Source organism: Panthera onca, chromosome A3, assembly GCF_046562875.1.
Source record: "Panthera onca isolate mPanOnc1 chromosome A3, mPanOnc1 haplotype 2, whole genome shotgun sequence".
In the NCBI taxonomy this organism is placed as follows: Eukaryota; Metazoa; Chordata; class Mammalia; order Carnivora; family Felidae; genus Panthera; species Panthera onca.
The window spans coordinates 2,213,091-2,237,701 of record NC_138341.1 but is presented as its reverse complement, the minus strand read 5'-3'; the positions used below and the strand labels follow the sequence as shown (position 1 = coordinate 2,237,701).

At 51.7% G+C, this 24,611-nt stretch overlaps 1 protein-coding gene across 2 annotated transcripts in view; it reads right to left on the bottom strand.

The window, feature by feature from the left end:
• The window catches only part of TRAPPC12 (trafficking protein particle complex subunit 12), an 81,768-nt gene that overhangs the window by 32,115 nt on the left and 25,042 nt on the right, over positions 1-24,611 (bottom strand). For both annotated transcript variants that reach the window (XR_013554827.2, XM_078445055.2), the window contains exons 4-6: positions 18,575-18,688; positions 17,858-17,996; positions 3,128-3,240 (exon numbers count right to left, since the gene is read on the bottom strand). Coding sequence is in view for 1 of the 2 variants with exons in the window: in XM_078445055.2 (XP_078301181.2) it covers positions 3,128-3,240; positions 17,858-17,996; positions 18,575-18,688 (366 nt within the window). In the remaining variant the exon portion in view is untranslated. The remainder of the gene's footprint in view (positions 1-3,127; positions 3,241-17,857; positions 17,997-18,574; positions 18,689-24,611) is intronic.

Here is a 24,611-nt window from a genome sequence, read left to right as displayed (position 1 = left end):
GGATGATTCAACACCCACATACCAATCTGCTACATCACATTCACAAAACGAGGAGTGAAAATCCCGTGGTATCTCCACAGATGCAGAGAAAGCATCTGATACAATTAAAAAAAATTTTTAACGTCTATTTATTTTTGAGATAGAGACACAGAGTATGAGCGGGGGAGGGTCAGAGAGAGAGGGGGACACAGAATCCGAATTGGGCTCCAGGCTCTGAGCTGTCAGCACAGAGCCCGACGCGGGGCTTGAACCTGAGAACTGCAAGATCATGACCTGAGCTGAAGTTGGCAGCCCAACCGACCGAGCCACCCTGGTGCCCTGCATCTGACACAATTTAACGTCCACTTATGATTAAAAACTCTCAACACAGTGTGTATAGAGGGAATGTACCTCAATATAGTAAAGGCCATATATGACAAAGCCATAGTTAACATACTCAACGATAAAAGATCAAAAGCATTTCCTCTAATATGAGGGACAAGTTAAGGATGCCCACTCTTACCATTTTTATTCAGCACTTTTTTTATCCAACACTTTTTTATCCAACAATTTAGTGGAAGTCCCAGCTGCAGCAATAAGGAAAAGAAATAAATGGCATCCAAGTAATTAGGAAGTAAAACTGTCACTATTCACAGTTGATATGACACCACATATAGAAACCCCTAAAGCATCCACCCAAAAACTATTAGACCCAATAAATGAATTCATTAAATTGGCAGGATTGAATTCATTAAATTCAATTCATTAAAATTGGCAGGATACAAAATCAATATTCAGAAATCTGCTGCATTTTTTTCATTTTAGTTTTTTTTAATGTTTACTTATTTTTGAGAGAGACAGAGACAGAATGTGAGTGGGTTAGGGGCAGAGAGAGAGGGAGACACAGAATCGGAAGCAGGCTCCAGGCTCCGAGCTGTTGGCACAGAGCCCGACGCGGGGCTCGAACTCATGAGCTGTGAGATCGTGACCTGAGCTGAAGTCAGACGCTCAACCGACTGAGCCACCCAGGAGCCCCTGTTGCATTTTTATATAATAATAACCAACTATCAAAAGAGCAATTAAGAAAATAATCCCGTTTACTACTGCATCAAGAAGAATAAAATATGTAGGAGTTAATATAGCCAAGGTGAATCACTTGCCCTCAGAAAACTGATGAAAGACACTGAAGACGATGCAAGTATATAGAAAGATACTCTGTGCTGCGGAAAAATATTGTCAAAATACCCGAAGAAGCCTACAGATTCAACACAATCCCTATCAAAACACCAACGGCCCTTCTCACAGAACTAGAGCTAAAATAAACGAAAATAATCCCCAAAGTTTGTATAGAAGCACAAGAGACCATGAAGAGCCAAAGCAACCTTGAGGAAGAAGAGAGGTATGGGAGTATCATGCTTCCTAGTTTCAAGACCTACTAGAAGCTACGATAATCAAAACAGTTTGGTACCAGCACAAAGACACACACACACAGGTCACCGCAACAGGTAGGTGACCATAAAAGCATCGTTAACTGATCTGTGACGAAGGACACAAAAATATACAACGGGGAAAGGAAAGTTTCTCCAACAAATGTCAGGGAAACTGGACAGCTACATGCAAAAGGGTGAAAGTGAACCACCTTCTTACACCATCCACAAAAATGAACTCCAAATGGATTCCAGACTTAAATATAAAACCTGAAACCATAAAACTCCTGGAATAAAACAGAGGCAGTAAGCTGTCAGACACTGGTTTTGGTGATATTTTTGGATCTGTCTACTCAGGCAAGGATGATAAAAAAGAACAAACAAAAAGGACTAAATCAAACTAAAATGCTTTTGACAGCAAAGGGAATCATCAACAAAATGAAAAGGCAACCCACTGAATACACGGCGTATCTGATAAGGGGTTAACATCCCAAATACACAAAGAGCTCATAAAATTCCATATAAAAAACCCCGCCAGGCAGAGGGCCCGAAGAGACATTTTGCTAGATAGGGAAGACACACAGGCGGCCAACGGGCACACGGAAAGATGCTCAACATCACCAATCATCACGGAAATGCAAATCAAAACCACAATGAGGTGTTAGCTCACACCTGTCAGAACGGCTTGGATCAGAAAGATAAGAACTAACAGGTGTTGGTGAGGCCGTGGGAGAAAAGGCAGTCCCGTGCACTGCTGGAGGGACTGCAAGCCGTGCGGCCACCACGGAAAACAATACGGAGGTTCTCTCAAAGCTGAAAAGAGGAAGACTCTACGATCCGGCAGTCTACTTCTGGGCACTTATCTGAGGAAAATGAAAACGCTAACCCAAAAAGACATATGCACCCCTATGTTCATTACAGGATTACTTACAACAGTCAAGATTTCGAAGTTAAATGTCATAGATGTCCACGGACGGACGACTGGTTTAAAAAGGTGGGGTATATACATACAACGGAATATTACTCAGCCGTGAAAAGAATGAAATGTTGCCACTTGTGACAACACCGATGAGTCTAGAGGCTATTAGGCTACGTGAAATCAGTCAGAGAAAGACAGACACGTATGACTCCACCCACACGTGCAACCTAAAATACAAAACAAAACGGAAACCGACTCGGACACACAGAGAACAAACCGACGGCTGCCAGAGGGAGGGGGATGGATGAAATGAGCGGGATGAAGAGGTGTAAACCTTCTGGCTGCAAAGTAAGTAAGAGAGAGATGTGACGTACAGCATGGGAAGCCAGTCGCTAACACTGTCATGACCTTCCACGGTGACCAGCGGTAACCAGACCTGTTGCGGTGACTGTTTCCTAACGTAAGTGATATTGAACCACTGGGCTCTACACCTGGTACGAATACGGTATTGTCATGTCAGTTCTTCTTCAACAACAACAACAAATACTAAGGAAGAAGGATTTCAGGCCCCAAGCTCTGCATCCTCTGCCCCCAACAACAACTTCGACAGGCAAGAAAACCACGGTCACGATGAACTGGGTCCCCCTGCCTTCCCGCAGGAAGCGGTGACGGCGGATGTCGGGTGGGTTGGGTAGAGAGTGATGTGGCTGCTCCCTCCAAGGAAGGGGAAGGGAGGGGGTTCTCCGCTGGGCGGGGGGGTGGGAGGGGGTGCCAGAGCGGCCCACCCGGGCACCATCGGTACCTTGCTGCAGACGGCCTTCACTCGGTGCAGCCTGTCCAGTGACTCCTGCGGGTTCCCCAGGTACTGCTGAAGCTCCGCGTGTAAGATCCTCATCGAAAAGGGCACCATGGAGCCTGGGACGAGAGCAAAGCCAAGCTAGTTAGTTGGCGGTAAGAGAGCACGCCTTCGCGCTGAACACGCCTGCGGGAGGGAACTGCCGATGTGGCAGCGGGAGGGACGCCAGCACGCCTTCCTTTCTCGGTAAAGTCTGCAACGGTGTCTGTCGTAAAATGTATGCCGGTTTTCTCGGCAAAGCGCCACAAGGACCAAAGGCGAAGGCGATGTCCCTAACTGTTTCCATAGCTGTGCGGTAACCATGTAGAAACCAGAGGCTGCGCCCTCCCGCGGCGAAAGCCGCTGCATCTTTTCTATCTGTTTGGGGAGGCAAGCTCAAACAGAAGGCTGCCCACAAGCCGACCCCGAAAGGAGGCCCGCCAGGCACGGGGGAGCAGGGGAGGAAAGTGAGCGAAGATGTGCCTCAGGCCCAGGTCCTGAGGACGGCGCTTAGCCTGATCCGGTGGTTTGTGTGGGTGCGTGTGCGCAGCTCTGGAGGGAAAGCTCTACCTCACAGGTGCCCCGACGGGAGGCAGGGGAGCCACACGTGAAAGCTCCACCCCCAGAGCCACCCCGCAGGGGGTAATTCACGGCCACGCAGCCCGGCCAGAGTGCTGCGGGGGAGCGAGGGTGGTGCTCTGAAGAAGGGCTCACGCACGGGAATCGAAGGGGCTGCGTCAGCTCTCGGAAGAAGGGAATCTTTTTGTGAATGTCTCTCCTGATACGGTTTGGAATCTGACACCTGGTATATACACGGAGTACGCGTAAACCGTCAAAATGATCAAACGGCCTGTGCTGGTTATAAAGGAGACCGTGGATATGGAAGTGACAACACGGGGCGGTCACACAGTCAGAAGAGGGCTTTTGAACACAGACCGAAGGCGTCGGTGTTTAGATCCCGAATACAGTTTGGAAGATGGTCAGAAAACAAGCTGTGTGACACCTGTAAGCGACGCAGCGTCTCTGGTCCCCAGCCTGTCCCTCGGCCTAAGCATTAATCATCAGGGAGGGTCTGCCACGGGCCACGCTAGCATGGCTTTTCGCCTGTGCTTAGTCCTCTTGGAACTGTACGACGCTCTAGGGTCTTTACCAGAGACTGAAAGAAAGATCTAAAGAGGGAAGGCGAAAATAAGGAACTTGACAGAAAATAGGTTGTATTGCAATTGTAAGTCCGGACAAAAGAAAGATGACAATTACTGAATTTTAAATGTCTGAATTTTTTTTTTTTGAAAAAAAATTTCTTTCTTGATGACACTAAATAATTCCTATGTCTAAAAACAATGGATGACTGAGTTTACATTCTGGAATGAGTTGTTCTTGGCTTCCTAGAAAGATGTCTTGACCAGCAGCATCACTAAACGTGGGACTGCGCTGACACGGGAAGTGATACACCCTTTCATATCACGTAAAGAACAGGTGACAATCGCTCCCGTGTGGGTCAGAATTCACCTGCAGAGAAAGAAGATCTCTAGATCTCTTCAAACTCTGTCAGATCAACACAGAAACAAACATTCTACTGCAAGTTCCCAGACCCACTTTAGAAACGAGCTGAATATATGAACAGGTGGCAGGGAGCTATCTGCTCTGCACCCTGGCAAATGCCCATGTACCCGAGGACGTTTCTGCATTTAAAACACATGTGGGACTTAAGTGAAAATGAACATGCAACTTATCAAAGTTTGTGAGATTGAGGAAAAGCAGCGCTAAGAGGGAATTTTATAGCATTAGACACACATATTTGAAAAGAGACAAGATCTTAAAATCAGTCATTGAAACTTCCATCTCAGAACACTACAGAAAGGCAGAGGGTGTAGAAGAGAAAGGGGAGAAATAAAAAAGCAGAAATCAATGACACTGAAAACAGGAAACCAACAGAGGAAATCAACAAAACTCAGAGCTGTTTTTCTGACAAAATGAGTAAAATTTATAAATGTCTAGCCAGGCTAACAAAGAAATAGAGGAGAAGACATGAACCCTAATATTAGAAATAAAAGGGAGGGAGGGCGCCTGGGTGGCTCAGTCGGTTGAGCGTCCGACTTCGGCTCAGGTCATGACCTCGCAGTCATGGGGAGTTCGAGCCCCGAGTTGGGCTCTGTGCTGACGGCTCGGAGCCTGGAGCTGCTTCGGATTCTGTGTCTCCCTCTCTCTCTGCCCCTCCCCTGCTCACGCTCTGTGTCTGTCTCTCAATAATAAATAAACGTTAAAAAAAAAAAAAGAAATGAAAGGGAGGGACACATCACTACTCACCATACAGACACTAAAAGGATAATAAGGGAATATTAAGGACAACTATGTCCACAAATTTCATAACTTAGATGAAATGGACCAATTCCTTGAAAGACACTGTTTATTAAAAATCACCCAACTGACACTGATGGTGAGCATCTTGTCATCTGTCTGTCATCCTTCTGGATGTTTCTTTGGAAAAGTGCCTATTCATGTCTTCTGCCCATTTCTTCACTGGATTGTTTTCTGGGTGTTGAGTTCTGGGTGTACTTAATGATGAGAAACTAGACGTTTTCCCTGTAAGATCATGAATAAGGCAAGGATGTCCTCTTTTTACTCCTATTGTACATCATACTAGAAGTCCCTAATTAATGCAATAAGACAAAAAAAAAAAAAAAAAGGAAAGATGTACAGATTAGAAAGGAAGAAATAAAACCCTCTATGCAGAGGATAAAATCGTCTATGCAGAAAATCCCAAAAGACTGACACGAAAATGGAACAGAACCAAACAAAAAGCCCTCCCAAACATAAGCAACTAAAGGGGACAGGATACGAGGATAATACATGAGTCAGTCGGTCTGACTTGCCATACCAGCGATGAACTGAAATTCGAAATTACAAACATATTACCCTTGACGTTAGCACCGACACAAATGAAACAGTAAGAGGTGAATCTGACAGAATAGCTACAACTGTGTGAGGAAAACTCCAAGTTTCTGCTGAAAGAAGTCAAAGGCGACGTGAACGAACGGAACGACGCTCCATGTTGACAGACAGGAGGACGTAACATCGCCAGGGTGTCCGTTCCTCGCAGCTCCCCCGGCAGATTCAGTGCAACCGCAGTCAAAACCCCCAGGTTACTCTGTGGACATAAACGTACTGGCGGCGGTCTGCTTTAGGTGGAGACGCAAAGACCGTAAAAATCCAACACAGTATTGAAGACATGGGCAACGCTGGAGAACGGACACCCCAAACTTTAAGACTTACTATTAAGCTACTGTGACCCCAGCAAAGGAAGAGAACGAGCGCCCTAATGGATGGGAACAGACAGCCCAGAAACAGGCCTCCTAAACCCAGCCAGCTGATCTTCAGCGAAGGAGGAAAGGGAAGTCAATGGAGGGAGGACAGTCCCTTTGACAAATGGTGCTGGGACAACCAGACATCTACGTGGGGGATCGATCGAAACACAGAGCTTCATCCTTCACGAGACTTAACCCAAAGTGGGTAAGAGACCTAAACGTAAAATGCAAAACTGTGAAACTTCTAGAACAGAACATATGAGAAAATCTAAGTGACCTCGGTTCGGTGATAACTTTTTAGATACAAAAACACGATCCGTGAAAGAAAAAAAATTGGGACTCATTAAAATTAAGAACTGCCCTGTGAAAGACCATGTCAAGAGAATGAGAAGTGACAGAAAACCCTGGCAAAATGCACATCTCATGAAGAAAGGGGTTGTATCCAAAATATACAAATAACTCTTAAAAATCAACAAGAAACAACTCAATTAATAAATGGACAACGGATCTGAACAGGTGCCTCAACGAAGGTATACAGATGGCAAATAAGATATGAAATGCTCCCCGTCACACATCTGTCATTAGGGACCTGCAAACTGCAAACTGCAAACTAAAACGGCAGTGAAATACCAGCAGACACCCGCTAGAACGGGGAGTCCGGCAAGATGCCACCACCACACGCTGGCGGAGATGAGGAGCACCAGGAAATAGCGTTGATCGCCGGGAAGAGCGCAAGACGGTGCTCTGCCCTGGAAGACGGCCTGGCAGGCACAGCGGAACCAAAGCCGGGCTTACCGTAGGAGCCAGCAACAGTGCTCCAGGCGCTTAGCCAAGTAACTGCAGAATCCGCGTCTGCACAAAATCCTGCACGAGAACGTCGACGGCAACCTTGTTCGTAACCGCCCCAAACCAGAAGCAGCCGAGACGTCTTTTGATACGGGAATGAATAAATAAACCGTGGTACACGCAGCCAATTGAGTATTTTTCAGTAGTAAAAAGATACGTGCTAGCAAACCACAAGAAGCCCTGGAGGAATCTTAAAGGCACACCGCCATGTAAGAGAAACCCGTCTGAAGAGGCTACGTATTGTATGGTCCCAACAGAAGACAATCTGGAAGAGGCAAAACTGAAGAGGCAAACAGATCAGTGGTTTCCAGGGGCCGGGGGGAGGGGAAGGACAAGCAGGCAGGACACAGAGGACGTTGAGGGCAGTGGAACTATCCTGCAGGGTCCCAGAATGGTGGATACGCATCACTGCCCGCTTGTCCGGACTCACGGAACGTACAACGCCGGGAGCGAACTCTAAGCTAATGGATTTTAATCCTAATGGACCAACCAGTATAGGTTCATCTATCGTAACAAATTTAGCACAGGAACGCAAGATGTTTACAGATGTTAATAATAATAATATATTAATAAAATGGTACGCAGAGGAGAGGGCATATGGAGCTCTCTGTAATGCTAAACTTTACTGTGAACCTTAAAGAATCTGAAAAAGGAAAGATGATTTACCGAAAAAAGAGAAGACATGCCCAACCGCACACAGAATTTACTGGACAAGACAGTATCCCCAAATCACTGAAGGAAAATGTAATTTTCAGTTAAGCACTGTCGGGATATGTGAATGGCCACATGAATAAAAATAAAATTAGATCCATTCTTTAAAGAAAAAGGGTTTGGGATCTCAAATTAGAAATAATAATAAAAAAAAAAAACCCACAGGGGCGCCTGGGTGGCTCAGTCGGTTGAGCATCTGACTCCTGATTTCAGCTCAGGACATGATCTCATGGTTTGCGAGATCGAGCCCTGCGTTGGGCTCTGTGCTCTACAGTATGGAGCTCTACATACTGGGCTCTACAGTATGGAGCCTGCTTGGGATTCTCTCTCCCGCTGCCCCTCCCCTGCTCTTTTGCGTGTGCTCTCTCTCTCTTCCCCCCGAATAAATAAACATTAAAAAAAAGTGTTTTTTCCTTAGGAATACTAAAGGTAGCCAGTTATAGTCGAAAGAGGAATATTAATACTTTATTCAAGGTACATTTAACGGGTGAACAGGCTTTTATGGGCTGACCTGAGGACCTAAGTAGATATGGAGTTAATTCTATGGAAAATACTTTCCAAGCACCAACTACTTTGTACGTGGACTTTGCAATGCCAGTGGTCATGCATGCAGTTTTATAGTTAAACCACAGCAAAGCGGTCTGTAGTTTGAAAATGTAATTTTTCTGTATAGCAGGAGTAGCTTCGAAGTTCACAGCTTTGAACGAAATATTCATTTTTTAGCTGAAAGAGCTAAGGAACAGATCAAAGTCATTTTACTTAACTGCATAAAAACAGGCAAGCAGGAAGAAGAATGTGCAGATTTCGGAGAACAAGGATACACCCAGGCGGGCTCAAAGCTCACAGCAAACCCTACAGGAAACACACGACACCTGGCCCCTCAGAGGGGTCCCTCCACCCCGCAGCGTCAGCCCCGGGGCCCCGGTAGAGCGCAGTCTCGGCCCCACCCCGGGACCCCCAGACCTAGGTCAGAGCGTCCACCTGACGGGTTCCCGGGGGTCTGGGTGCATAGCCCTACTCGGAACCACAACCTCGCTGACGTGACACCCAAGTGTGCCCACCCAAAGGCGACTGTGCAGCCGTGATCTGGATTTGCACAAACGTGCCGTGGGACCACGTCCTAGCTCACAGGGCCAGATGAAAGCCCGCAGTCGGCATCGCGTACAACTGTCCTCAGACGTCGCACGGCCGACGCCTCCTCCTCAGGTCCGTGTTGTTTCCCTGCCGCGTGCCGAGACGACAGGGCCCAGGGGCCGGGGAAGCGCAGAGACCGCGCGTGTGTCCGTCCTGCGCGGAGCCGGCCCCTGCACAGGTGACCGCGGGCACTGCTCCCCCGACGGCTGCTTCTCAGGAGGGAAAACACAAAATCTACTCTGTTCTTCCTTGAATGTGGGGACATAAATAAGGTCCAGAACTAATGCTCGTGGAACAAAAATTCTCCTAGAACTAAATTTTAACACGTTTTTAAAAAATTTTAGCACATTATCTTAGAAATACTGACGCGTCCTCCCTCGCCCTGGTGTTAACAGAGGGAACAGGTCCACGGAACTCCTGGCTTCCTCGCTGCCACCAGGCCATCCGCTCCTCTGTTCACGGGTCCTCCCTTCCAGACAGGAAACAGAACCTACAACAACGCGCTCGGGGTTCTGTGGCAGGAGAGCTACTGCGTCCCCTCGCGTTGGCCGTGCTGCCCCCTCGCCTCAGCTCCCTCTGCGCGCGGTCTGTGGACACCCCCGTCCCCACTCGTCCGCACCCGCCCTGCCAACCCCGAGCCCTTGCAGCACGCCGCGCCAGGTGTCAGTGGGGAGCCCAGGCGGCGCGGACGCAGGACAGACGTCAGCGGCAGGTGACGACAAGCACGGCTCTGTGACTGAATCTGGGAGCTGAGGACAGAAAGTGGGCGGGCGAGAGTGAGCCCGAGTGTGGCTCCCCTAAGCTCTGTCCCTACCTGTGACCTTCTGAGAGGCACCTGGAGCTAGGGCCGCACAAGGAGACAGAATTCCTCCTCTTCTCTCCCGGTACCACCGAGAAGGTCTTGAACAGCTTTAGAAAATGAAAGGAAGGCACACACCTCCCAGCCTCATGGGAAAGAGAAAAATGAAACAAATCGGAAAGAAAACAATGCCCCTTCCTAGAAAAAGAACACACTGTTCGTAGAGACAAAATACAGCACCAGGTGGAGAGACGCCGTGGATCGGTTCCAGCTTGAACAGGCTGACGTAAGTCAGCACCGTCTGCTCTGCAGGCCGGGCCCGGGCCTGGACCTACAACATGACCACTGTCCCCGGGCAAGCCACTCTCCCCTTCCGCACAGCACAGGCAGAAGCCGCTTTCCTCACAATGATGAGGACTTGGTTTTGCGTGTTTCGAAGACACACAGGTAGAAGCACCTTTACGCCGATTCTCTGGGTCTGCACAAACCCGGCCTCCCCGCGCCTGACGCTGCGACTCCAGGATACCCTCCGGGCCAGGCGGCGCTGGCTGAGCAGGAGGACGATGACGTATGCATGCCTTCCACGCGAGCCCGGAGGCCTCTCCCCTGCAGGGACAGCGAGCCCCGAAATGAAGGGCTGGTCAAAATCTGCAAGGACCAACACTTCCCAGAGGATGTGCTTTTTCCGGAAGATTCCCACCCACGCACAGCCATGACCTGCCCAGATCTAGGTTGGCAGCAGCGTTCCCATCAATCATTCAGGAAACACGAAATGCAAACGGTCCTCCGACACGGATGCCTACAGCCTCTGCAGGGCAGTGAGCCCACGCGGCCGGCTCGGGGAGCCGGGGAGGAGGGCGCCAGAGACAAGCGGGCCTCCGTGCTGGGCAGCGACAAAGGACACCGACCACAGGAGGCACGGGAGCTTCTCTGGGGAGGGATGTGCCCCTTGCTTCAGGAGGCAGCAGGCTGGCCATGCAGACGGCCTGGACCTCCGCTGCTCACCTGCTGTGTGTGCTGGGCGGATGGCGTCCTCCTGGGGTCTTTTCTGTCACCTGCACAGCAGGGGGCCTGAGACGGCCACGCTGCTGTGAGGCCCAGGTGTGCAGATGTCCCGCAGAGAGCACCTAACGGGACCGCGTGGGCCCTCTGTCCCGCGTTAACAGCACACACTCAAAGGGCCTCTGCCCGGGGACTTCCGTGTCACGTCCAGGTCACGTAGGACCTCCCGCAGGGGTCACTGCTCTGCACGTGATTCCCCCCACATCTCGCCCTGCTTTGCCGGTTTCCTGTCTGCCTTGATTCCCCTACAGAACGCGGAGGAGCTGCTGTCATTGATGACTCTCCTTCCGCTGCTCACTTATTGGGACACAGGTCACTGGATGTCTATGTCTCAGAGAGAACACAGTGCCCTTCACCTTCGCCATAAAATGACCCTCAACCTACAATGTCCATGCTGCTTTTTAAGTATAACGAGCCCAGAACCATACTGAGCAAGTCCTGAAGCACCCTAGAGGATTTATTAGCTGAGTGGGAAATTCACTGCTGCCCCGGTGCCGCGTGGCACGAGCAGACGCTGTGGACTGGACCACACCGCGCCCACGCGAGCCTAAAGTGGCTGTGCCTGATCCACGCGGGACCGACCGTAACCAGTATCTGGTAACCACAGCACTTCTCGTGGGAGACGGGTTCAGACGAGGCCTTCCACGGGTGTTCTAACGACAGGAACAGAACCCAGATGGAACGCTTACTTCCATGTCTATGATGATTTGTTCTGAGAAAAGACTGGAAATGCACTTCGAGTGATAAATGCCCCCAAGTTCTGACGTAGCATAAACTGGAAGTCTAACCTAAGCAGAGGAGGTGAATTGATTTTGTCATGGAAAAAAAAAGTAAGACATTTGAAACAGGATTAACAATTCATCCTGAGCCATCATGTATAGTTATATGTTAAAAATTTTTTGCCAATTTTATTTATTTATTAAAAAAATTTTTTGTTGAATGTTTATTTTTGAGAGAGAGACAGAGCACGAGCAGGGGAGGGGCAGGGAGAGAGGGAGACACAGAATCGGAAGCAGGCTCCAGGCTCTGAGCGGTCAGCACAGAGCCAGACATGGGGCTCGAACTCACGGACCACGAGATCATGACCTGAGCCGAAGTCGGATGTTCAACCGACTGAGCCTCCCAGGCACTCCAAAAAGTTTCCAAATTTAGACCTGCGACCAGAAACACAAACTTCAGGGTTCTAGAGGGAGGGCAGGAGAGGACAGAAGACACCGGCAGTGTTACCACCACTCCCAGAGGACTGGGTAGGTGACGGAAGGGTGCAGACGTGAAGCACGCGGGTCAAGTGTCTGCCCCATCAGTGTTGGTCTGACTTGGTCGTCCGTAAGGATCACGTCCTGAAATACGATTTCATACGGTATCTTCACAATGAACTCTAATAACTTGGACGCACAGACCCGAACTCGGCATCGGAGGAGGCACTGCCTTTCCGAAACATCACACTGAGGGTCATCAAACAGACTTATTTCCCATTGTTTGGCTTCAAAGTTCTCCTCCAGCGACAGAGAAAGTCAAGCGAACTCTTTCATGCCCGAGAAGTACTTTGAAAACCCAAAGTGCTGTGTGTTTGACCATCTTTCTTTCGAACGAGAGAGAGAATTCCAAGCAGCAGATTATAAAAAACGGTGGTGGGATTCTGGAAAATCTTACTGTCCCGCAACAGGCCGAATTGGAATGACTGGATACACCACCTACGTCAGAAGCGCGCCCGGGTCATCGTTTCTGAAGACAGAAACGCAAAGAAGACGTACAACTCGGAGTGAACCGTCGTCGATAATCACGTATCGGTACCAGCACCATCAACAGTGACAAACGTGCCACGCCAAAGATGCTAACCCAGAGACACAACGAATGATCTAGTTACATCATCCACGGATGCAATCCCTGTCCACGAGTCTCACCGACACAAACCCTTCAGAGAGGAAAGCGGTCTGTTCTAGTGTTAAAAATGACAAAATGAAAACAACTTGATTAAAAGCAAATTAAAGAGAGGAGGCGATCACAGGCATGTGAGGAAGGATTCTCACAAGTGAAACAGGGTGTCGTGCTTGGAAAGGTATTTTGAAGCCCTGACACCAAGCATTAATTCCACAGCTGTCAACGTTAAAGACAGACAAAAACAAAAACTTTCTTCATTTTGGGTAAAGGCTGGTGCCTGTGGCCCCCCTGCCATTTCCCCTTGTCACCTCCACCTCAAAAGCTGGGTGGCAGTGGGCTCCCGGGGTGTGCAGGGAGGTCCCGGAGGGTCTGCCTACAGGGCCCAAGGTGGCACGGCTGGGGACCACGGGGGAACCGCTCGCCAAGCCTACTGCTCTTCTGTCTTGTCCGTGTTACAGAAAGCTAAGGGGCTCGGGGTACATCCGGGGCCCGTGGGGGCCCGGGGCGCTCTGCACGGCCGTCTCGGCTTTCCGCAGCTCCAGGCAGAGGCAGGTCAGCCGCCACAGAGGGTAGACCCTCCGTCTACCTCCTGCTCACAGGTCCTCCCGGTAAAGCCGCCTCCAGGCCCACAGGGCTTCACGGCAACAGCGCACTGGGGCTCAGCGAGGACCGCATTTCAGAAAGCTGTATGGTAGGGGTCTTCGCCCGTTTCAGCCTGATGGCACAGTTCCAATGACACAGATGTAACTGCTCTGGGCTTGTTACTTTTTTAAAAACACTTTTTTAATGTTTACTTATTTTTACGAGAGAGAGAGAGAGAGAGAGAGAGAGTGTGAGCGGGGGAGGGTCAGAGAGAGAGGGAGACCCAGAATCCGAAGAGGCTCCAGGCTCCGAGCTGTCGGCACAGAGCCCGACACGAGGCTCGAACTCACAAACTGCGAGACCGTGACCTGAGCTGAAGTCGGTCACTCAATGGACTGAGCTCCCCAGGCAGCCTGCAATGACGGCATCCTGAGCAGTTTAAAGAGGACCCTACCGGACACAATTAGAACTCACAGCTAGGGGACTTCTGTTTCAAACACTTACCTTTCTTTTTCTCTGTCCTGGGCACAGAGGTCACATGGTGTCACCATGGAGCTCAATTTTCCTTCTTGCTTTGACATCCTCTACTCTCACCACCAGCACTGACTGTCTGAGTTTCCTGCACCTGGTGACAAGTACGGGGAGAGCTCGGTGGCCGGGTGTGACCCTACTGTCTCAAGTCTGCTCATAATCCACCGTTTTGCTGCTAAACATGGAGTCTGAGCTCTGAGCGGCCGCTTCTCACCCAGCTGTCGGAAGTCTGAGCAAGAGCCTGATGAAGCAGCTCCTCCCCCAACCTCTGGGCCCCGAAGGACAGGGACAGACGTACGGCATCAGAAGGGAGGCAGCAGTAAAGTGCGGTGGAGGGCAGCAGGGCGGGGGTGGGGGGACGGGGTCCGGCCTGGGGCTGCTCGCCGCTGCTCTTTCTTTCCAGCAAGGGGGAGAATTCAAACAACCTGTTAAAAGACAGTGCTGAGTTTCTGAAACACACACACTGTGCCCTCGAGACAGGCGGAAACTACGAAATTGCTCGAGATGTGGGAGAAATGTACAAAGCTGCCGTTACTGTTCCTTTCTTGGGTGAAATTGAAAAAACAAAACACAGCACTTCATGATTTTTACTCATGATTCATTACATATCTTGCAATGAATATTCTGAGTGGGTAAAAATTATGCCCAATATATAAATAAGATATATTAGAGCTCATTCATAAAAGTTACTTATCTGCATTGTTATAGCCTCCTCTGTAAAGCACATCTTAATGACTTGCTTTGCTTATATACTGCAAGCTAAAACGAATGAATGAATCAAAACTTACATTTATGCTGGTTACATCACAAAACGAGAAGAAAAATTAGTAAGCATTCAGCATATCGTTGTGGATGAATGTTAACACGCCTTAGCTGAAATGTATGTATGATTTATGTCTACTTCGTCACTTAAATTAGCTGCTTAATGATGCATGGCTACTATCCTCTCTTTATCCGTATCCCCATGCAATTTAATTTCAGGTGGGATCAGAAGCAGGCTCTCTTGTCCACACATCTTTGGGAAAGTATGTCCTCAAAACTGAGGCTGAGGATGACAGGGAGTCCACACCTGGCCCTGAAATCTCACTCCTCGTTATGCAGATAGCTCGGACCAGCTCCACCAACGTCTCTCTTCAGAGACGGTGAAGAGGGGCGGAGTCTCCAGGACTCCAGGACGGTGTCACAGAAGAGGGCACACGGGCGGGGGCCGAGCATTCAGAGGAAAGGCTGGACGTAGTGAGGGGCTGAAGGCTGTCACCGGCCAGCACAGGAAATACCTGCCTTCTCATCTCTTACGCATTCTTCAACACCCGTGTAAGTCCAGAAGCGGCTGATGCACGAACAGTCCTTCTGAATCTACAATTCTGGACCTCAAGGGGAACAGAAATCGAAGCATTTGTGAAGCTGTGTGCTTTGGGGTAGCTGGTAGTTCAGAGCCACTGAGAGACGGGCCTGTGAACTCAGAGCTGAGTTTTGTCAGCTGAGGACGAGACACCCATCAACGCCAGCTGCCAACCCCCAGGGCTGGCCGAGGGTGCAGCCTTCTGCCCCATGGTAGGACCACACAGCAGGGACAGGGCTGCGGCCAGGCGGGTGGGGAGAAACACTGTTTACGCTGAAGGGACCACAGCTGTTCCTCGTGACAAGTGTGAGAATACCCTATCTTCTCTTGATTTACTGGGCAGAAATATCCCCAAACATCCCCCCTGGATACTGCCCCGAACCTCTCTGTTGGGCACCTTTCCATCAGAGTGGCTAAGAAGCGGCCACAGATGGGGCACCTGAGTGGCTCAGTTGGGTGAGCGTCGGATTTCAGCTCAGGTCACGATCTCGGCAGTCAGTGGGTTCGAGCCCTACATCGGGCTCTGTGCTGACAGCTCGGAACCTGGAGCCTGTTTCGAATTCTGTGTCTCCTCCTCTCTCTGCTCCTCCCCTGCTCTCTCTGTCGCTCAGTAATAAATAAACATTAAAAAAAAAATTAAAAAAAAAACAAGTGGCCACAGAGACTCACTCCTTTCTAGGGTGGAAGCTTGCTCATCACCTTCCAGGGAAGGGAGGGACCTCAAATGGCTGGAAAGTGTAGATGAGAAAGAACACGATTAATTTACAAGCCAGAGAAGTGTGCCCTGAGCTACCAGAGAAGGGTGCACCCTCCAAAGGGCGTGGTCTGAATTTCCAGAATTTCCAGCCACTGTGGCTGTGGGGGGATGCGGGGCTCACCCACAGCTGGACTGCGACAACCAGCCACTGGGGCTTCCGGAGCTGGAGCGTGGGTAGAGAGTCAGGGAGGGTCCTGGCCGGGACCTAAGGCAGACGTGAGCTGCGAGCAGTGGCAGGACCGACGGGGAGCCCGGCACCCCCTGTCCCACCTCCTCCGCCTGTGATAACACCAGGCGGCTGGGGCATCCTCGAGAAGGCTCCACTCACGGAGGCTCCTGGCTCTCGTCTGTGCCCCGCCAGACCTGACGGGCCATTGGCTGGGAAGAAGTTCAGGACGGGGCCCTGCTGTCCCCTTCCTGACCCCGAGTCTACGCAACTCCCCACCCTGTGGGGAGTAAACACGATGAAGAGAAAGCCCCGAGAATGCAGAAAGCTTGCTCCTTCTGTCCCTTCCACAGAAACAGGACGTGCTGTTTTAAGGAAAAACAACACAGACAGAAGCTGAGAAATGTGTTTTTCCTTCTAGTCTCAGTTCATCTATTTACCTACCTCTAATATTAACCAAGTAAGAAGTTGACTTAATTTTTTGAAAACTCTATGGCACCACTATCTTCGTTATTCGTAGGGCCTTTGTCCTCCCTTGTCCGGTTACGATTTTCTATTTTCTACCTCCAATCAGGCTCTGGGTTTCCTGAGAACCAGAACTTTTCTTTGTCATTCCCGTTACATCCCACAAGCGCTGACCAGGTGATCTTTCGAAAGGTGGCGGTAAGATATGGTGTCTACTGATGAATTAAGAACAGAATACAAAAAACAGCCAAAACGCAGTAATTACTGGGCAGAAGCCCCCACTCTGAGCAACCTACATAAATGGCGTTGCCCGATCTTCGCGACGCCCGAGAATCACCGCTGCTGTCCTGGAAAGGGTGCTGGGACAGAGGCACTGCAGGAAGTGCAGGGCAGGACCTACAGGAAGTCTGACTGCAGAGCCCTGCCTTCAGTAACTACCTCTGCGGCCTCTTGGAAGTCCTCCCGAAGCTGGTTTACATTTCACAGGAACACCTGCGGGGTTTCAACACGTCTCTGAGGCTCTCTGCCCAGAAGCATTCACTCCACCTGAGCTGCTCGTGCCCCGGAAGGTTCTCTGTCACCTGTGCTCTCCCTCCTGCAATCCCTACTTCCTGCCTCCTGACAGCTGCTCCGTGCTGCAGCCCAGGTTTTCCAGATGATGGCGGGGCTCCCTGGGGCTTCCTGGGGACTGCAACCAGACTTTTAAGTAAATTAAATCAGGACAGAACTAGGAGAAAATGGCACAGAGTAAGTACCGTTGCAAGGGGGTTTTGTTTTGTTTCTATGCGTATGTTTGCAGTAAGTCATGATATATGAGTATGTTTTACTCCGGAGCACAGTCAGAAAGTCTGAAAAAACCCACCACCGGTGCTTACCCCCAATCTCACTTCTGTCCTGTAGCAGGTGCCTCAGATGGCTGTACCGACCGCTATGTCCGGGGAAGTGCATTTAGAAAACCCAGCGAGGTCATTCGGTAAGTCAGGGCTCTCTGCTGGGTTACTTACTTGAGGTTTCCAGCCCGGATACGGAAGGAAAAGGGAGGACACTTACGTGCAAAGCAAAGCAAAGCAAAGCAAACGCACGCAAAGGCACGGACGGGGAGCACCAGTGCCTTACCCCTCCGGCCCGGGTACACTTGCGGGTAGTACTCGTAATAGAGATCTGGCTGATCCAGGTTCCCAAAGGGCTCGAACTCCATTTCGGCGTTCTGGAAGAGGCCCAGCTTCACCAGTAGCGCCAGCCTCACAAACCAAAGCTGAAACACAAAACATAAGGGAAACGACAGGTTGCCTACGTGGGTCAAGTTCAGAAATTCCTATTTACTACGAATTTGGTAGCAGAGCTTGATTTCCAGTGCATCCGAACAAAGGCCAAACTTTGTTTCTTTGCACATTTGCCTAACCACGCATTTCTGAGAATACTCCTGAGCTTGGTAAGAACGACATGAGTGATTTCGTCTAATCGTCTCAGTCGGACAATCCTGTCGGGCAGGAGAAGGAGTCCAGTGGGCGCGGGCGTGAAGGGAGGGCAGCTGTGGACAGAACCCTGTCTGGGGAGGGCACTGAAGGGCACGGAGTCAGGAGGGGCGCGTGTCAGAGAGGGCCGTGCGACGAGGGTGAGCGGTCAGCTCCGAGGGGCCGGAGGCCCTGGGCGCAGAGGCACGGTGGGAAATCAGCTCGCATCCGTGCCATCGGGCCAGGAAGGCCAGAGTCAGCCGTACTGGCGTGCAATCTGGGCTACGAAAGCCCATCTTCGTCTCAGGTTTTTCTCAGTGGCACGAAAGGTTGGGCGCCTTCTGTGTCCCCACGTTTTGACCACCCAAAGGGGCCGTACCTGCAGCGAGTCTGCTGTGTGGCTGGTGGGCAGCCCGCTCTTGCCGTAGCCTTGGCCGTGGGCGGTGAGAAGGCGCCCGCACAGGTCGACCGCCGCCCTCCAGTTCCTGCAGCTCTGGAAGACACAGGGGATACGTGACCAAATCGCAGCCACTCGGACACACGGCACCTGCTGGGCTCGGGGCGGCTCCCGCCACCGCGGGCGAGGACAGTGAGGCCGGACGGCGGCAGGGACTGAGCGCAACGCCACTTGTCACCGCTGCGTGTGTAATCAGGCGAGAAGGACACCAAGCAAGAGATGAGCAAATCCTACAAACGTTAACGTTGAACAACCGGCAGAACACGGGGAGAACTCTTGTTGGAAAGCCCCCCCCCCCCCAAATCTAGAACACTGCTTTCCGTTTTCATCCAGATAACTTCATTTTGTAATTTCCACAAATTTAAAGTTAATAACTTAATTTTATGCTATGCGCCGGATACATTTATCTGTATCGGGAAGATCTGCGTGTGTCTACAAAACGAGTGGCTTCATATGCTAAATGTTTAATTCTATTTTACCAAGACGAAAAAAGATGGCTGACAGGGATGTGTCAGCCGGTCAACCTGGACTTACTGTGTTTGTCTTTTGACCCCGAGGCAATGAAGACAGGAGGGCCAGCAGGCAAATGCAGGGGAACATGTTATCAGAGAGAATGTTCCGGCGTTTTAAGAAGCAAAAAGTGGATGCTCACTCCTATCTACGTATCCCCTCAGCGCAACGGGCGCCAACCAGCTTCGGACACAGCAGACGCACCTGGTCACGTGTGTGGCCGACAGACGTACAGACCAGGTCAGGCCCTGTGGGCAAAGAGCCGGCTGAGTGCACAGCCTTCCGTGCGTTCACCTCAGGATCCAGCGAGGAAGGCGGATATGAAACAAAGCGTTTTTCCGATGATCACTCAAGTGATTCTGCACGCACCCCAAGTGCTTTCTGAAGCAAGTGCCACGGTGCACGTCACCAGGTGGCCGGACTTAATGTCAGGGAACGGAAAGCTGCTGGAGCCAGACGTGAAGGAGGAACAGCGGGGTCCGGCAGGGGTAGGACCCTCCAGGCGAGGGGGAGACAGTGTGCGTGAGGGACCCCGGTCGATCCCGGGATCCCGACGGCAGGCACACTGGCAGTGAGAGTGCAGGTGTGGGCAAGAATGGGATGTCAGCAAGGAAGGCCTCAGGCCACGAGAGATCCAGATGCATCCTGAGGGGCTGGGGAGCCTCGCAAGGGCTCCGAGCAAGGGAATGACGCGATGCTGTTTAACGCACAGAGAGCGGAGCAGTCCCCCACCTCTCCAGGTACTGAGGCACGCACTGCCCCTGTGGGCGCCCCACCCCTCCCCAGGCGGAACCCCAAGTGGGGGTGAGGACCCAGAGAGCACGGGCCCGGCTGCTGATTGCGGAGTCTCCTGACAGCAGCCCTGAGGGCCCCGCAGGTGGAAGTCTGGGCCGACGGGGGTGCTCCGACTGCTGGGGGAGAATCACAAGTGCGGCTGTATATTCCGGACTTGCAAATGGGAAAGCTATTCGGCCAAGTCCAAATCAGTTCTGTGTACATTCTAAGCAGATCCTGTATGCAGGGGCAATTAATTATTGCTCTCTTCCCAACTGCCTCTGTCACACAGGCTGGCCTCTCCTGCTGGTGGCGTCAGATCTGAACTGAGTGCTCAGGGCAGTCCTCCCGGGAAATGACTTCAGCTGGCCTCCCAGGAAATGACCCCAGTGAGGAGGGCAGGAGGGGAGCTCCAGTGGGCAAAGGCCTGGTGTGAGTGGGGGCTGTGGGGATACGAGCGATGGGAGGGAGGAGGCCGGTGCGGTCTGAGAGAGGTGCGGCAGGTAAGAGGGGGCCTGGCAGGGGAGGATGAGGGGCAGGTAGGGGCGGGCAGTGCAGGTGTGGTCAAGGGGCAGGTAAGGCCAGGCCAGCCTCCGGAGGCTTCCAAGGGCACCGGCAACACGTCAGGCTCACGTTCCAGAAACATCAGCCCCTGTGAGGATGACGCATGAACCTGAGGGGCGAAGCAGGTGTCGGTGAAGCCGGTGTCCAGGCCTGATGCTGGCGACCTGTGTGTGGTCCACAGGCCCTATCCACGCGGTGCACGGTCTGCACGCAGTTCCGGGACCCAGCCTCCTGCACGTGGTCCGTGTTGTCTAAGGCTGGTTCTGGGCTCCCACGAAGGAGGTGCGGTCACAGCAGAGCTGAGTGGCTGCCCCAGAGACTGAGGGGCCCCCCGAGCCTAAGATACTCCCAGGTGCCACCCAGGCCTGGCCACTGCCACTTCCAGGGAGACCGTGGACCATGTGCCCCTTATGACCGGTCCCGAGCGAGAAAGGCGGAGGAACAGAAACTTCTAGAGCCACTCGACAGAGTACTTATTGTCACGCACGATAACAGAGGGGGCTTGTACCCGGTACGTGTTTTTCATATTGTTAATGTAGATGGAATTTTACAGAAGCTTCGGTCTGGGGGGCGCCTAGGTGGTTTAGTGGGTTGAGCATCTGACTCCTGATTTTGGCTCAGGTTGTGATCTCGGGGTCACGGGATGCAGCCCGGCGTGGGGCTCTGTGCTGAGCATGGAGTCTGCTTGGGATTCTCCCTCCCTCTCGCTCCCTCCCGCGGCCCCTCTCCTCCTCTCCCCTGCTCACACCCTCTCTACAATTAAAGAAAAAAAAGGGTAAGTTTCAGTCTGCTGAAGATTGAAAAGTCCTGAGAAAACACCCGTCCTTCCAAGCCTGAAAAGCACGGTTGCAGGCGGCTTGTACTAGCGTGGGCATGTGGACAAGGCCAAGGGACACGGCTGAGTGGCGACCTGACACGGGGAGCGGGGCCGTAGGATGGGTCTGAGAGCTGACGTGCCACCCGAGGGCGGTGAAGCGGTCATGGAGATGGGGAAGGCTGGAAAAGGTCAGAGCTCAGAATCCGGAATTCGGTTCCGACAACGATGCATCTGAGGGCCTTTGAGACATTCACGAGGAAGAGGAAAACCAGCCGCTTCCGTGCGGGTCTGAGGTTAGGAAGAGAGGAGGGCATTGCCCTGGGGCAGTGCGGGGTCTGCACGTGCAGGGGGTGGCCGGGGGGGGGGGGGGGAAGCATGTGGGTCTGGGGTGCAGGGAGGGACAGTCCTCAGGGCTCCGGAGGCGGCGGGCACGGCGGCAGCAGAATCACCGTTGGCCTCGCCGAGCGCTGGTGCGACGGGCAGATGGGGCGGGAAGTCGGACCGAGAGACACGGGTGGACCGCGAGCAGGGGGGCGGGGAGACGGGGACCCCGTGAAGGCGAGGGAGGAGGCGAGGCGGTGGTGCCTGATCTGTGCCTGTTTGCAACCGAGTGGCGACGAGAAGGGTCTGGCTGCAGGGAGGCTGGCCGCGTACCGGGAAGGACGATCCACAGCGCGAGGTCCGGCGAGTCGAGAGGGAAGGACTCTGGACGCACATCTCAGCAGGCGCACGAGGTGCACGTCTGCGCCGGGAGCGAGGCTTCTGTCCCACGGCCTCCCCCCGTTCTGCTCTGAGCTGGGGCGGGGGGTCACTTGTCTGCTCCAGCCAGGAGCCAGGGAGGGCTGGAGGTCTGCAAAAGGCAGGGCCCGTTCAGAAAGGCCCGGGGAGCCACCACAGAAGCCCAGCAGGCTGGATGGACGGCGGCGCTGAAGGTCCCGCGAGGCGGGCCATCACCTTCCGGCCAGTGCACGCACCGGGGTGGGGCGTGGCACTTCTCCCCGGGCGCCGTGGCCCCACGGAGACCTGGCGGCCCAACATCACCAGGTGGGGGGAAGGGTGGCAGGGAGGAGAAGCAGGCAGACACCCCCCGTTAGCTCCCACTGCCACCTGTGCGACCTCAGGCCGGCGGGTGAAGCGCGCCCCGTCGCCCGCTTGTCACCGCAGCCGGCCACCTGCAGGCGGAAACGAGGGCGCAGTCTGTGATGCGGCTGGGACTGCCGTCCCTGCCGGTCAGCTGTTCGTGCTCTCACGCGTCACAGCTGTCACCCCGGCTTCTAGCGAGGAGGGGCTGCCGAGACCACCACCCCACCCCGACTCGGACTCCAGCTTGGCGACGCCCCTCCTGCCCATTCCTGATTCGCCGGCACGCACGTGCCTGGGGGGAGACGGCCCCCCCAGGGGGACAGAATCTGGTTCTCGGGTAACGGCGATTAATGGACCTCCAAACATTAACCCCACCCGACAGAATCTTCCTCCTCAGTATTTTATTTCATGTGGGGTTGAGGGTGGAGGTGAGCAATTAGGAGAATATGTTGCAAAATGCTCCTCAGGGGCCAACAATGAAAAGAGGGCTAAGAAACACCTGCTGTGGGATACAGTCTGTCTCATCCACTCTGCGTGCACATTAAACACAGCCCAGTGTCCAAGGTCACTTTAACAGTGACTGTGTCCCACTTCCCTTTAGGTAAGCTCTTGGGACAGTGGCCTTGTCTAGAGGACGCTTTTTAACTTTTAAAAGTATTCCTACAGTATCGTACCTATCATGTGCGTTTGTTACAAGAAATTATGAAATAGTAAATTCACGCAACTACAAAAAGGCAGTAAAAAAGGCTACACTAATAATGAAAGAAACATAAATTATAACTTATTAGTGATTGATTTTCATTAGCCAAAAAACAAAAAAAGCAGCAAATGCCATTGTTAGCCTAAGAAATGAGAAAAAATGATTTCTGAAGAAGATACGAGTCAGGACAGACAAGGAGACACTATGGCAAAGGCGTGTGCATATTGCTGGTTAATGTACACACGGTATCATCTTCCTGAAAAAGAATGTATCAAGAGCCCCCAAGCTGTCCATTCTCTGGGACGCCTGGGGGGCTCAGTCAGTTGAGCGTCTGACTCATAATTTCGGCCCTGGTCACGATCTCACAGTTCGTGAGTTTAAGCCCTACACTGGGCTCTGTGCTGACAGCATGGAGCCTGCTTGGGATTCTCTCTCTCTCTCTCTCTCTCTCTCTCTCTCTCTCTCTCTTTCTCTCTCTCGCTCTGCCCCTCCCCCGCTCACACTCTCTTTCTCTCAAAATGAACATTAAAAAAACAAACTGCCCATACTCTGACCTCATTCTCCACCCAGCATTTATCTTAAGGAAATAATCATATATGTAGAGAAGATTTCTGTACAAGATGGTCCATCCCAGGATTATTTATAATAGCGTCAGATGATGCAGTTAGAAAATATTTGTAGCGACCCTTCAATATTGGACAATGTTTAAGAAATATTAATAAAAAGATACTAAAGTATAAAAAAGTAGAACATGAAGTTTTGTATAGCATATATATATATATACCTACACATGTATTCACATTCCCCACACAGACTTACTGGAGACATACACACAGTCAGATACGAAAATGTTAACTGACCATGGTTTTACTTCTCCTCACTTTTTCAGAATTAAGAACACGCTGTTTGGGGGCCCCTGGGGGGCTCAGTTGGTGAAGCGGCCGACCTCGGCTCAGGTCATGATCTCACAGTTTGTGGGTTTGAGCCCCACGTTGGGCTCTGTGCTGACAGCTTGGAGCCTGGAGCCTGCCTGGGATTCTTTGTCTCCCTCTCTCTCTGTGCTCCTCCCCCCTTGTGCTCTCTCTCTCAAAAATAAGTATTAAAAAAAAAAAAGGACATGCTGTTTGTAAAAGGAGGGAACAGAGGTTTGTGAATGAAAAAAAGGACAGGCCGCACACACAGTGGGCCATCGCACTCGTGGATGAGGCCGTTATGTTGTGGCCGTCTAGAAATGGCACACCTCTCTCTGTGTCCCACACACCGGGGACATGCTCACCCCATCCATTACCTAGAACCGTGCTTTATGCAGGAACAAAATCAATGCGTGTTGAAATCATACTAAAAAAAAAAATCAAGTATGGAGGTATAAGTTACGAAGTATGGCAGTTAACACATGAGGAAAGAGGTATTTTAAAACCTGGGGGAAAAAAGGGATTTCACGACAGTACATAAGGAGCTGCCTGACACTGAACCACCCCCGTGAGCTCCCGTGTGATCTGCTGACAGACCTC